Genomic DNA, 15,396 nt, shown 5'->3' on the forward strand with positions numbered 1-15,396 from the left:
CGATGCATACCACACACAGTCGGATTATCCGACAACACGGTCCGATAGGACACCTTCCGACGGATTCTCCGACCGTGTGTACAAGGGCTTAAACATGTTCCTCAACATCTAATGCTTCAATACTCTGGTGTCGTTCTCCAGTCCTTATCTCTTTTCCCGGTATCAGTCCAAAGTGGGCTTGGAAGCCCTTTGGTTTGGGAATAGAGCCAGTCTAGTGTTGCCACCATCTGCACACCACCATCTGGAATCAATACTTTGGGTACCCATCATCACCCATTAATCCTTCCAATTATTCTTCTGAACCTGATATTGTAAATCTTGCACTTAACCAATGTTTTTAAATATTGAATTATACTCACAGGTTCTCTGGTCAATGTTGAAGACCCTGGAAAATGAACATACAATAAATGTACACAATATTCACAATTTACTACTTCTCCTAGTCCATAACACGTGCATGGACAGACTTTAGTGAGGCAATGAAAACAATATGCCATCTACTGTGCAATTGGTTTAGGCTCAACAAGTGTCTAGCAATGATTCCAACTGCCTTTTCTGACAAACTGATATCCACTAGTAGGCTATGAAAATTTAATTCAAAATGTGAAAATATACTTTCTGGTATACTTAAAAAAAAAGTTCAGAATGGGAATTTATTAAAAATGTGCTGTAGTTCTTTAAACGTTGCTGTGTGTGTATGTTCCCCATTATAAATATGAATTATCATTATGTTGATCAATAGTGACAAACAGATTTTAAATTCAGATTTTCAACAGGAAGGAAATTCTGATTTTCAGTGGCTACTTTACATGATCAAAAAGTAATCCATCCCCTTCTCCGGTCACCGATTCTTTACCCCATCAGTTCTCAACCTTTTTATACTTGGGCCCCATCTGCCAAGTCCTGCCTATGCCTCACCCATTTCATCCCATTTCATTAAATATATTGCAAAATATAACAAAAATGTTATTATTTTATCAATATGCGTGAAAAAGTAATTTAAAAAAATACTCATATTTTAGACATTTTTTTATTCCATCAGGTATTGAATTATAACATATATAATAGGTTTCTATCTTGCCACCAGATAGAGCTATAGACACTCCTTCTCATATGCTTTCCATATCTTCTTACCGCAGTGTTGTAAAAGGTCTATGTCTACAGGGATCAGTAGCTCAAGCCAAGATCTGAATACATAGGTGAATGAGTCAGAGCAGGTTTCAGTCATACAAAGAGAGCTTACAAGCAGGAGGAGACTACCACTGTGTTCTATGTGTCAATGCCACATAAATTTGTAAACAGCAAACAGGAACATGAACTCCTTCACAGGGATTACCTTTAGGTACACGATGCAGAATAAGGTTGGTGTAAGTGACTTCAGTGTCATCAGCTGACTCTCCGGCAACAACTGTGAAAGAGGGAGATGATAATGACATATTCTTCTGTATTAAAGTTGTACAATGCAACATATATTTAAAGACGTGCTCCACCAGGGCTGGACTGGGACAGAAATTTGGCCCTGGACTTCATCCAGACCGGCCCACTTACATTTTGAGTGTCCCATCAGCACTCCCTTACATCAGAGTGTCCCATCAGCACCCCTTACATCAGAGTGTCCCATTACCAGCCCCCTTACGTCAGAGTGTCCCATCAGCACTCCCCTACGTCAGAGTGTCCCATGAGCAGCCCCCTTACATCAGAGTGTCCCATCAGCACCCCCTAACATCAGAGTGTCCCATCAGCACCCCCTTACATCAGAGTGTCCCATCAGCACCCCCTTACATCAGAGTGTCCCATCAGCACCTCCTTACATCAGAGTGTCCCATCAGCACCCCCTTACATCAGAGTGTCCCATCAGCACCTCCTTACATCAGAGTGTCCCATCAGCACCCCCTTACATCAGAGTGTCCCATTACCAGCCCCCTTACGTCAGAGTGTCCCATCAGCACTCCCTTACGTCAGAGTGTCCCATGAGCAGCCCCCTTACATCAGAGTGTCCCATCAGCACCCCCTAACATCAGAGTGTCCCATCAGCACCCCCTTACATCAAAGTGTCCCATCAGCACCCCCTTACATCAGAGTGTCCCATCAGCACCCCCTTACATCAGAGTGTCCCATCAGCACCCCCTTACATCAGAGTGTCCCATCAGCACCTCCTTACATCAGAGTGTCCCATCAGCACCCCCTAACCATCACCAGCCCCCTTACATCAGAGTGGCCCACTGAGCCATCGGCCCACCGGGAAACTCCCGGTAGTCCCGATAGCCAGTACATGCCTGTGCTCCACTTAAACATAAGAAAATAAATACTGTAACTTTGCAAAAGTGAAACTAAAAAAAAAAAAAAAATCACCTTTGAAAATATTTAATCAATCAATCCTCCTCAGTGTCCTGAACCTCCAGGTTGAATGACAGCATCGTTCAACCCACTTCCTGTGAGCCCAGGGCACTACTGCACTAAATTGTTTTAGAGAGTGACATACAGTCCAACAGGATGCATGGGCTGGAAGCAAAGAGGAAGGACTTGTGATGTCAGCAGACTGGACAGAAGACCCTTGGAAAAAAAAATGTGTGCACGTGTGTGTGTATGTATATACAGTATATATTTAATCAGCCATGATGTGCCTGCATTGCATACAGAAGCAGAAAGACCAAGAAATTATGCATTTTGGCCTAAAATAAAGTATGTAATAAAATTGAAAAGGTTTAATGTAAAATTTCTATTAGCATGTTGATGTGGAGGGAAAGAAGGAACCAATGAAGACAAAAAAATAGGAAGAATAAACTTTAGCTTTAAGTCATATATATTAGAGAAACTGCCTTTGGGCTTTTGATAGCATATTTGTACTACATCCTAGTCATTGGTACTCCTTTAATATATAGATAATGGTCATACATGTTAGAGAAATTTGAGGCTCTAGTTGCAGTCCTCTTCGTTGATGTGGACACCCAACGGTTGGCCAGTGTAGCTTGTGTCTGTACTTGAAGAGCAGGAAAGTGGCAACCAAGAGCAAGACCAGAAGAGTCACAATGATTATTGGTATTGTGTGCTTGCTATTTTTCTCTGCATAAAGGAAAATAGAACAGTTTTTAGTTCACGAGAACAGATAATGCATATTAGTGGATGCACACAGGACAAGGAGGGGGGCAAAAAATATATTTTTAATGTGGAGGGGTGGGGTGCTGGGAGCTGGCCAATGCTTTGTTCTCCAGTAATGCCTGATTGATAGGAGTGAAGCATGGAGTGGGGTGGAAGTGTGGTCCCAGGGCACTGGATGACCTTGTCCCGGAACTGGATGTACATACCTACAGTAGCTCACAAAAGTGAGTACACCCCGCACATTTTCGTAAATATTTTATTATATCTTTTCATGTGACAACACTGAAGTAGTGAGTGTACAGCTTGTATAACAGTGTACATTTCCCTCCCTTCAAAATAACTCAACACACAGCCATTCATGTCTAAACCACTGGCAACAAAAGCGAGTACACCCTTAAGTGAAAGTGTCCAAATTGGGCCCAAAGTGTCAATATTTTGTGTGGCCACCATTATTTTCCAGCACTGCCTTAACCCTCTTGGGCATGGAGTTCCTTTAGAGCTTCACAGGTTGCCACTGAAGTCCTCTTCCACTCCTCCATGACGACCTCGCAGAGCTGGTGGATGGTAGACACCTTCACTCCTCCACCTTCCGTTTGAGGATGCCCTACAGATGCTCAATAGGGTTTAGGTCTGGCCAGTCCATCACCTTTACCCTCAGCTTCTTTAGCAAGGCAGTGGTCTTCGTGGAGTTGTGTTTGGGGTTGTTATGTTGGAATACTGCCCTGCGGCCCAGTCTCCAAAGGGTCTGGGCCGCAGTCTGCTTGTCTTCAAACTGTTTGTGGGCTTTCTTGTGCATCATTTTTAGAAGAGGCTTCCTTCTGGGATGACAGCCATGCAGACCAATTTAATGCAGTGTGCGGCGTATGGTCTGAGCACTGACAGGCTGACCCCCCCACCCCTTCAACCTCTGCAGCAATGCTGGCAGCACTCATACATTCCCAAAGACAACCTCTGGATATGACGCTGAGCATATCCACTCAACTTTTTTGGTCGACCATGGCGAGGCCTGTTCTGAGTGGAACCTGTCCTGTTATACCACTCTATGGTCTTGGCCACCATGCTGAAGCTCAGTTTCAGGGTCTTGGCAATCTTTTTATAGCCTAGGCCATCTTTCTGTAGAGCAACAATTCTTTTTTTCTTTGCCATGAGGTACCATGTTGAACTTCCAGTGACCAGTATGAGAGAGTGAGAGCAATAACACCAAATTTAACACACCTGCTCCCCATTCACGCCTGACACCTTGTAACACTAACAAGTCACATGACACCGGGGAGGGAAAATGGCTAATTGGGCCCAATTTGGATATTTCCACTTAGGGGTGTACTTACTTTTGTAGATATTAAAGTGGTTGTATAGTCATTTTTAAACTTTGACCTACAGGTAGGCCTATAAGGCAGCTTACCTGTAGTTAAAAAAAATATCTCCTAAACCTGTACGGTTTGGGAGATATTCCCATTGCAATGCGCCGCTGACTGCAGCGGCGCATGCGCACAGGGGATTCTCGGCTGAAAGTCCGGACTCTGCCAGAGAGAAATCTCCCGCGGGCATGAGTGGGAGTGACGATATTGCGGCTACGGCCACTCACAGCGCCGGAGCCACGATACCCAGAAGACACGCTGAGGGAACATGTCAGCTCCCTCAGCGTGGATCGGGCCAGATGTTGGGGCCTCGTTCTAAGGTAAGTATTTCATAATGAGCTAATATGCGGTGCATACTAGCTTATTATGACTTTTCCTTTGCAGGTCAAAAAAAAAACGTCAGCGGATTTACTCCCGCTTTAATGGCTGTGTGTTGAGTTATTTTGAGGGGATGGCAAATCTATACTGTTATACAAGTTGCACACTCACTACTTTACATTGTAGACAAGTGTCATTTCTTCAGTGTTGTCACATGAAAAGATAGAAGAAAATATTTACAAAAATGTGAGGGGTGTACTTACTTTTGTATGATACTGTATGCAGGTTACATTTTTTCTTAACTGACGGTAAAACAATCACCTCGTATCTGGACAAAGACATCCTTGCTCTTCTTAGAAATGTTGGATGCAGATGTCACTTTGCAGAAATAATTCCCAGAATCCTCCAGTTGGGCGGACTGGACTCCGTATTGATCAGATAAACTGAATTCCTGAACATTCCGACCATCTCTGTAGAAAGCAAACTGCAGTTCTGTCCTCTGTATGAGCGGATTGAGACTCGTGTCACACTCCATGGTCATGTTGTCACCTTCTAAGACTTCCATTGTGCTTACATTTAGCACCGGGGTGAAAAACAACTCTGCAAAAAAAAGAAAATTGACTATTTGCTTAGAATGGATGAGCGTCAAAAGTCAGAAAATTTGGTGAAATTTGTCTCCCTTGAATCTGAATTCCAGGTATGGATTTTTTTTTGCATAGTTTCACTGGCACAAATGCAAAAAAAATCCATATCTGGTATTCAGATTTAACATCAATGAATTTAGGCAAAAAGTCCCAACATTTTAACAAAGGTTCGACCAATTGTGGGGTCAATAAGGGGGTCAAATTTTACAGAAATTTCAAAACAATAAACAAAGGTCTGTATCTATCACAGGGTGGTTTCTGTGGATACACTCAAAAGTCAAAAAACCAATTGCCACGTCCTTATCATGACTTAAATTAGAATTTTTTTTTTTTTTTGCAATTATATTTTTGCTTATTGTTTCTGCCTAATTTATAAACAGATTTTAAATATATGTGAAGTATTCTATGATTTTGATCTGATTGATACATTTTCTGTATTGTAGAAAATTGCTAAAGCTCCTGAGGAAGCGTTGCCCAAAACGCGAAACATGTAGAGCGCCAGAATATGTCTGATCTAGTTCTGTAAGACCCCTTTCACACTGGGGCGTTTTTCAGGCGTTTTTCAAGCGCTTTAGCGTTACAAAAAAGCGCATGTAAAGCGCTTGAAAGAAGCCTCATCTGCAGTCCCAATGTGAAATGTCAGCGCCCGAAAAATGCTCGTAAAGCGCCGCTTAAACTAGCAGCGCTTTAACAGCGTTTTTCGAGCGTTATTGGGGCGCTTTTAACCCCTGCTAGTGGCCAAATAAAGGGTTAAAAGCGCCCACAAAACGCTGCTGCCAATAGCGTTTTTCAGGCGTTTTTCGGGCGTTTTACAAGCGCTTCCCATTGATTTCAAAGGGAAGGGGCGTTTTAGGAGCGTTGTATTCACCGCTCCAAAAGCGCTGCAAAGAAGCTGCTTGCAGGACTTTTTTTGACGCTCTGCCAGCGCAGCGCCTCAGTGTGAAAGCACGCGGGCTTTTACATTGGGATTGCAGTTGCAGCTTCTTTCAGGCGCTTTTTTTAACGCTAAAGCGCATGAAAAACGCCTGAAAAAACGCCCCAGTGTGAAAGGGGTCTAATTGATACCTTGTCTAGTATATTTCCTGTTTTATCTTAGAATATTAATGTACAACTTGTCACCCTTTGGGTATATATAACCAATGGAAATGGATATGGATTTTGTCTAGATTGTACTAACACAGACAGGATACAAAGCAGCACTTGATATGCTTTTACTCTTTTTTCTTTCTTTTAATTTTAATTTTTTGTTTTATAAATAAATATTTTTGAATATATCTTATTTTTCCTTTTACAATATATTTAATTTTGCCTAAGGCCCCTTTCACACTGACGTCCCGTTCAGGCCCGCCTGTCAGTTTTTCAGGCGGACCTGAACGGGTGCTCCATAGAGCTCTATGGAGCGTCGGATGTCAGCGGTGACATGTCCGCTGACATCCGACCCGCTCCGATCCGAAAAAGTGTGACGGAGGAAAAAGCTATTTTTCCATCCGTCTGCGGATCGGATCGGGTGACGACGGGCACTGCGGTCCGTCGTCATCCGATCTCCCATAGGGGAGAGCGGCGCTGTGACAGGTCCGTCCCTGCGCAGTGTGCAGAGACAGACCTGTCATCTCCCTGCTCAGCGGGGATCGGCGGAGTGATCCCCGCTGAGCAAACGGATATCCACGGGGCGGATCAGAACTGATCCGCCCCGTGTGAAAGGACCCTTAAAAGTCCAATAGAACCAACACTTTTCCTTGAGGTCTTTTTGTGTGTAGGTTTTTCTCTTTCCCCCTTCCCCTTTTCCTTGCAATTTCTAATTTAAGAAATTTCAAAACAATGTGTCTGATCATCCCTATAAATTGCTAGATATTTGAACAGAATCTGCCAGAAACAATTGTAATGGTTGGATGACAATCTATAATTTTGCACAGATTGATTTTTTACCATAAACCTGGAGGTGTATTTTGTGATCGGTTTGGGAATAAATCATATTCACCTTTTATCATAATATGGATGAAGTGACTACTTTTCTTCACTTTGCCGTTTGATGCTCTCACATCACAGGAATAATTCCCAGAATCCTCCAGTTGGGCGGATTGGACACCATATTGATTGGAAGAACTGAATTCCTGAACATTCCGTCCATCTCTGTAGAAAGCAAACTGCAGTTCTGTCCTCTGTCTGAGCGGACTGAGACTCGTGTTACATATCAGGGTCATATTGTCTCCTTCTATATCTGGATATCGGATTGCTTTGATTGTTGAATTTATGAACAGCTCTGCAGAGAAGGAAATCAAGGAGGAAAAATATAAATGCTTTTTCTGTGAAAAAAATACAACAGGTGAGCTACCAGCATGATATCAGACTAAAGCCTCATACACACAATCAGACTTTGTACAAACTTTCCCTTGGATTTTTGTACAAAGGGCGTCAGCCCGTGAACTTGTATTGCATACACACGGCAGGACTTTTTCAGCCAACTTTCACCAAATCACGTGCTTTTTCTGCTCTTTACCGCCACCTTTGGTCAACTTCTGTATTGTTGCCTGATCTTTTGCATTGGTTCTGAGCATTAGACATGTGCAGCGTGAAATATTTTGTTTCAGAATTTCGTTTTCGGAAATAAATTTATTTAGTTACTCCTGAAATCTTTTTTTAATTTATTTTGTTTTTCGTTCAAAACTTGCATTCGTCCAAAAATCCACATGAATTATGGTCGAATCTGTCTTTGAAGGCTTATCGTGTCTGTCGAATGTATAAAGAAGATTTGACAGAGCTGCTAAACTCTATATAGCCTATAAGCGGAGCATTTGACCCCGGAAATGTTAGATTGCAGCGTCGTACAGTTTCGATGCTCCGTCGAATATTATTATAAACCTGTGTGTTTTTCGTTGCTTTGTCGAATCTCCATCGTTCATGTTGAATGAATGGTCTAAAGGCCCATACACACAATCAGACTTTTTGACAACAAACATGCAAATTAGCTGCTTTGGAGCAACATCCGACCGTGTGTACGCTCCATCGGACAAACTTTTTTGGTTTTCATTGGACTTTTGTTGGCTGTGCGAACGGACAAACTTTCTGGCAACAAAAGTCAGATGGAGCAAAGTCTGATCGTGTGTACAGAAAACCATAGGACTTTTGTACAAAGTACAAACAGGCATGCTCAGAACCAATGCAAAAGATCAGACAACAATACAGAAGTTGACCAAAGGTGGCGGTAAAGAGCAGTAAAACCACATGATTTGGTGAAAGTTGGCTGAAAAAGTCCTGCTGTGTGTATGCAATACAAGTTCAGGGCCGACGCCCTTTGTACAAAAATCCAAGGGAAAGTTTGTACAAAGTCTGATCGTGTGTATGAGGCTTTAGTCTCACAGTGTCAGGTGTCATCTTTTCTCTCTGTCGAATCTTTTCTCTCTGTCGAATCTTTTCTCTATATAATCTTGGACTAATAGAGGTAAGGTTAGGCACATTCGACCACAGGTTCAATAGACCCAGATTGTTATTGTCAGAGTCACGTTGAATCTCCTATTCTATATCAAACTGTTGTAACAACGAAAAAGAAAATAAAGCATTTGTTTATGTCGGCTCTGTCGTTTTTTGGATTCTACGCTTTTGTTATCGTTTGTCCAAACGAAAATGAAAATACCTGAAATTCAGCCGAAAATGCTTTCGGATGAAAACGAATGCACATGTCTACTGAGCATGCATGTTTGTACTTTGTACAAAAGTCCTATGGTTTTCTGTACACACGATCGGACTTTGCTCCATCTGACTTTTTTTGCCAGAAAGTTTGTCCGATGGAGCGTACACGCGGTCGGATGTTGCTCCAAAACAGCTAATTTGCATGTTTGTTGTCAAAAAGTCAGATCATGTGTATAAGCCTTAACACATGGTGAGGTGACCACACAGATCCACAAAGGTTCACTAGTGTTCTGGCTTAGGGTCCATACACATTATACAATTTTCTTTAGATTTTATCCTTTTTACCAAAACCACATAATATGAGGTTAAACCTTAACATTTTCAATTTGTATGCAATCAGGCAGGCCCTTGCACTACATAGTTTTGGTAAGTCTAAAGGCCCGTACACACGATCAGACTTTTTGTCAACAAACATGCAAATTAACTGTTTTGGAGCAACATCCGAACCGTGTGTACGCTCCATCGGACAAACTTTTCCATTTTCATCAGACTTTTGTTGGCTGTGTGAACGGACAAACTTTTTGACAACATAAGTCCGATGGAGCAAAGTCCAATCGCGTGTACACAAAACCATCGGACTTTTGTACAAGGTACAAACATGTATGCTCAGAACCAAAAGATCAGACAACAATACAGAAGTTGACCAAAGGTGGCGCTGGAGTAATTGAACTTCCTCTTTTGAAGTGTCGCCAGTATGTTAAAACGTCACTACGTTCGTGTTTGTTGCCTAAAAAGTCAGATCATGTGTGTGCAATACAAACTTGTGGACTACACCCTTTGTACAAAAGTCCACGGGAAAGTTTGTACAAAGTCAGATTGTGTGTATGAGGCCTCCCCTATCCACATCTCACTTTCACCCCTCTACAGCTCTGACCTCTGCATGTAACAGAATTCCCCAGTGCACTGATGTAAGGGGAAACTCTGTGGACTTTTGTGTAAGGGAGAGGGGGGTTTGGTGATCAGAGTCCCCATTACATCAGAGTCATCCCTTACATTAGTGTCCACAGTGTCCCCCTTTACATCAGGATCTGCAGAGTTTCCCCTTACACTGAACCCTGCAAACTCTAATGTAAAGGGGGGCTCTTGACTCTGATGTAAGGGTGAACTCTGTGGAGTCTGATGTAAGGGAAAACTCTGTGAACTGCAATATAAAGGGGAACTTTGTGGACTCTGATGTAAGGGGGGCTCTGTGGAGTCTGATTTAGAGGAGAACTCTGAGGACTCTGATGTAAGGGGTAACTCTGTGGACTCTGATCTAAGGAGGAAGTCTGTGGAGTCTGATGTAAAGGGGAACTCTGATATAAGGAGAAACTCTTAGAACCCTGATGTATAGGGAAATACTGGGGACTTTGATGTGACCACAGGGTTCATCCTGACTGATGCACTCTATATGTTGTTTTGCATGTTACTTACTCCTGACCCCTGCACTCTATACATTTTATGTAGATTACATAGTCCTGACCCATGTGTTCATAGTCCCAATAGTTGCTGTTTTATTGAAGCTCTTCTAGGTAGGCTCAGTCAGTCAGCTTTTTTGTGTGCTTGAAAACATATGTAAAGCCTTATGCCGCGTACATACGATCGGACTATCTGGATGGACTTTGCAGCGGAGGTCCACCGGACTTTCCAAAGGAGCGGACCTGCACACACACGACCAGACTTTTCTGGTGGACTTTTGAAATGAACGGACTTGCCCACACATGGAGTAAAGTCCGTTCATTTTGAATGTGGCTCCAGGTAGATGGAACTAGTGAATGTGAATGTTGCCACCTCCATCTGTGAGATTGACACCTTGATAGCCCTGTCACCTGGCATGGATTTAAAGGGGAAGCCCTAGGCCGAAAAAACGGCGTGGGGGTACCCCCAAAGTCCATAGCAGACCCTTATCCGAGCACTTAGCCCGGCCGGTCAGGAAAGGAGGTGGGGACGAGCGAACGCCCCCCTCCTGAGCCGCACCAGGCCACGTGCCCTTAACATGGGGGGGTGCTTTGGGGGAGGGGGGGCCCTGCAGTCCCCCAACCCCAAAGCACCTTGTCCGCATGTTGATGAGGACAAGGGCCTCTTCCCGACAACCCTGGCCATTGGTTGTCGGGGTCTGCGGGCGGGGGCTTATCAGAATCCAGGAGCCCCCTTTAAGAAGGGGTCCCCCCAGATCCCAGCCCCCTACCCTATGTGAAGGAGTATGGGGTACATCGACTGTGACATCATAAGGGGCGGGGTCACCATGTGACATGACCTGATGACCTCGCCCCTTGTCCCTATATAAGTCGCCGCACAACGTGTCCCCAGCATTACGGCCGGAGAGAGCATTGTGTCAACATCTGAAGAAGGAAGAAGAAGAAGCAGAAGAAGCAGAAGGCGATGGCGGTGGCAGAAGGCGGCGGCGGCGACAGCGACAGAAGACCGGGCCAATGCTAGTAAAAAAGCTGGAAGAAGAAAGCGGAAGCCCGGCAAGAAGAACCACAGGAAGACCCCCGAAGAGCAGGACAAGACCCCCGAAGTCAGAAAAAGACCCCTGGACGGCGGCGGCGACGAAGGAGAAAACCGGGCTCCTCCGCTAGTTAAAGAGCTAGCAGAATATAGCGGAGGAGTCTGGCGAGAAGACCCCTGAAGACGGAAGAAGAGAAGACCCCCGGAGCTGTCTAATAAAGTATTTTAAAAACCTGTGTTGTGTTTTTTTTTATGTACACTTTTTTCCCCAGGTGAATGGGTAGGGGTATGATGTACCCCATACTCATTTACATAGGGTAGGGGGCTCCCGGATTCTGATAAGCCCCCCGCCCGCAGACCCCGACAACCAATGGCCAGGGTTGTCGGGAAGAGGCCCGTGTCCTCATCAACATGGGGACAAGGAGCTTTAGGGTGGGGGGCCACAGGGCCCCCCCTTCCCCAAAGCACCCCCCCATGTTGAGGGCACGCAGCCTGGTATGGCTCAGGAGGGGGGGTGTTCGCTCGTCCCCACCCCCTTTCCTGACCGGCCGGGCTGCGTGCTCGGAGAAGGGTCTTCTATGGACTTTGGGGGGACCCCCACACCATTTTTTTGACGTAGGGCTTCCCCTTTAAATCCATACCCGGTGACGGGGCAAGCGAAGTGTAAATCTCACAGATGGAGGTGGCGACATTCACTTCCTTTGCTAGTTCCGTCTACCTGGAGCCACGTTCAAAATGAACGGACTTTACTCCGTGTGTGGGCGGACTAGCACATAGACGGGCGGATTGTCCGCCGGATTGCCGAGTCCGGCGGACAATTTTGAGTCAAATTTTCTTTCTAAGTCCGCCTGACTTTTGGGGGAAAAAAAAGTCAGCCGAGCCCACACACGGGCGGATTGTCTGCTGGATAATCCGATTGTGTGTACGTGGCATTAAGGTTTTTCACCTTAATGCATTCTATTGCTAGTGGTGTATAGGCAGGTGCAGTCTATTTTCTCCAATGCAGGTGGCGCTAGTCTGGAACAGCAATGCAGCTGAAGGAGGAAGTCAATGGAAACTGGGTTTCTCTATGATTCCCTATAGCAACGTTCCGGTTGGCTATGCTGGATCTAGGTGTCCCTGGCGGCCGTCTTGGGTCATACATAGTCTTTTTAAGTCCCTGCCTCTGGGTTTTTGTGCACATTTTTTACGTTTCTAGTGAAGGGAAGCTGGGGAGTTGGCTCATCCAAGGGGTCACTGTGTGAACTGAGGCCGCTCTACAGTCTGAATAGTACACAGCTCCAATATCATTTAAAGTTAATTTTCTGTATTGACTGTAAATAGAAATTTGGAGTCTGCACTTTTCGTTCTTTGTGTAACGTAGATTTCTCATGAATTCATTGTTACTGTAAATGCTGATCATCACAAATTTGAGTCCTCTGTTTTGGGTTTATAAAATGTTACTCATTCCTTTTGGTTGGTCCTGAGGTTGACTCACCGTTTATCTTGACCAATGTCTCCTGACTCCTCTTCTTTACACTGTTGGTTGTAGTTGTCACTTCACAGGAATAATTCCCAGAGTCCATCACTTGAGCGGACTGAACTCCATATTGATTAGTTGAAGAGAATCCTTGGACATACCACCCATCTTTGTAAAAAGCAAATTTCAGTTGTGTCCTCGGTCTGAGCGGGCTGAGACGAGTGTCACATGTCAGGGTCATCTCATCACCTTCTACCACTGGATACGGGGTCACTTTTATCTTTGGAATTTCAAACAGATCTAAAAAATAATCACATAGACAAACAGTAATAATAATGTATCTCCTGCATTGATCATTACTGAGTGCAGAATTCACATCACACCCGTACAAAATTCTGCAGGTGTATTATTCTGTACTTGGTGCTTTCCTTTTTTCAACCTCATCACTGCCATGGGCGTAAATGCTACATCTGTATCAGCCAGGGTTGCCAACCGACCATAAATTTAAGGACAGTTTGTAAAAATCAGCTATTTTTTACCTGTCTGTAAGTGACTGAGAACGGGTACCGAGTGCCCATAAAAAAGATGGCTGCAGTCATCTTTAACACTGTGCAGTTCTGGAGTCAGACATACTTGGCCCTGGGCGGGGGGCGGGTGCATGGTGACGTCATAACGCTTGGTGCCTTTTCCAAAAATGTTGTCTGAGAATGCAAAGAGGGGGAGCGGAAGTGCTGACCAAGGAGGAGAAGAGGATCAAAGGCAAGCAAGGCTGACTGAGCCTGTCCTCAGTGCCCTCCCTGCACCCAAGGCCAAGCTATTATGGAGGAGGTCAGTGTGACAGCTCTAGCCAGGCCACACAGTCTGGGGAAGAAGTCACTGATGTAATGGGGGTAGTGAATATACTAAGGTAAGGGAGGACACTCATATAAAGGTCCCCCCTTATATCAATAACTCTCCCTTACCTTAGTGTATTCACTATACAGAAGGTGGTAGGTGGTCACCAGAGCCCCCCCCCCCCCCCCCCACATTCAGAGTTTGCAGTTCTCCTCCTTGAATCAGTGTCCTCAGAGTTCCCCTTCATTTTATAGTCTGCAGGATTCCCTCTTACAGTGCAAGGGGAACTCTGCGGACCTGGATATATAAAGGAACTTTGATGTAAAGGGGGAATGCTGTGGGCCATGATGTAAGAGGGAATTCTGTAGACTCTGATGTAAGGGGGGCACTGGTGACCCTCAGAGTTCCCCTTTACCCCAGAGTCCACAGAATCCCCCCTTAGATCATTGTCCATAGCATCCCCCCTTTGATCATTGTCCACAGCATTCCTCTTTACATCCATGTTCCCCTTTACAGCTGAGTCTGCAGAATTCCCCCTTGCACTGATGTAAGGGGGAACTCTATGGACTCTTGTGTAAGGGAGAGGGGGGGTTTGGTGATCAGAGACCCTGTTACATCAGAGTTATCCTTTACATCAGGGTTCAAAATGTTCCCTTTGACATTAGGATCTGCAGAGATCCCTCTTACACTGAACCCTGAGGATTCTGATGTAACGGAAGGGAACTTTGTGGAGTCAGATGTAAGTTTGAACTCTGTGGAGTCTGATGTAAGGGAAAACTCTGTGGAGTCTGATGTAAGGGTTAACTCCGTGGACTCTGATGTAAAGGAGAACTCTGTGGAGTCTGATGTAGAGGGGAAACTCTGTGGAATCTGATGTAAAGGAGAACTCTGTGAAGTCTGATGTAAGGGAGAACTCCGTGGACTGGGATGTAAAGGGGAACTCTGTGGACTCTGATGTAAGTGGGGACTCTGTGGACTGTGATGTAAAGGAGAACTCTGTGGAATCTGATGTAGAGGGGAACTCTGGGGACTCTGATGTATAGGGGAAACTTCGCGGAGTCTGATGTAAAGGAGAAATATATAATGTTTGGGGGTTATAAGTAATTCTCTAATAAAAAATACTTATTTAAACTCGTAAACAAAAAGTGGCAGAAAAAGTCTGGTCTTCAAGTGCATAAGAACATAATCACGTGTTGAGTGTGGCCATAAAAAAAACCCATAAAAATTACAGTTGTGCTAACCCAGACATATGTGCTTCGACACATTTTTCGACACATTTTTTTGCAAATTTGGATGTATCCAAATTTCCGAATTACAATAGTAATGAATTTAAATGAATCTCAAATAACTAAATAAAATTTTGGCCAGATTTCAAAGCAAATTTGAAAACAAATTCAAAATATAAACATATCGCTGAATATTGCTGATTTCCTTCAAAGAATGTGCATTAGTGTTAGAATATAGCCATCTTCCAACATTTGAAAAGAATAGAGTAGAGTAACACAGAAAATAAAATAAAAGAATAGAATGGAATAGAATAGAAAAAAATACAATAGATTAGAAAATA

The 15,396-nt window shown here is 44.2% G+C and overlaps 1 protein-coding gene across 1 annotated transcript in view; it reads right to left on the bottom strand.

The window, feature by feature from the left end:
* LOC143958846 (Fc receptor-like protein 2) overlaps positions 1–15,396 on the bottom strand; it is an 86,258-nt gene that overhangs the window by 45,904 nt on the left and 24,958 nt on the right. Inside the window, exons 4-6 of the mRNA XM_077467827.1 lie at positions 13,245–13,295; positions 7,398–7,628; positions 5,097–5,375 (exon numbers count right to left, since the gene is read on the bottom strand). Of these exons, the coding sequence (XP_077323953.1) occupies positions 5,097–5,375; positions 7,398–7,628; positions 13,245–13,295 (561 nt within the window). The remainder of the gene's footprint in view (positions 1–5,096; positions 5,376–7,397; positions 7,629–13,244; positions 13,296–15,396) is intronic.

The sequence above is a fragment of the Lithobates pipiens genome, unplaced genomic scaffold (assembly GCF_037356315.1).
Source record: "Lithobates pipiens isolate NorthernLeopardFrog02 unplaced genomic scaffold, aLitPip1_a1.2 Scaffold_62, whole genome shotgun sequence".
Taxonomy (NCBI): Eukaryota; Metazoa; Chordata; class Amphibia; order Anura; family Ranidae; genus Lithobates; species Lithobates pipiens.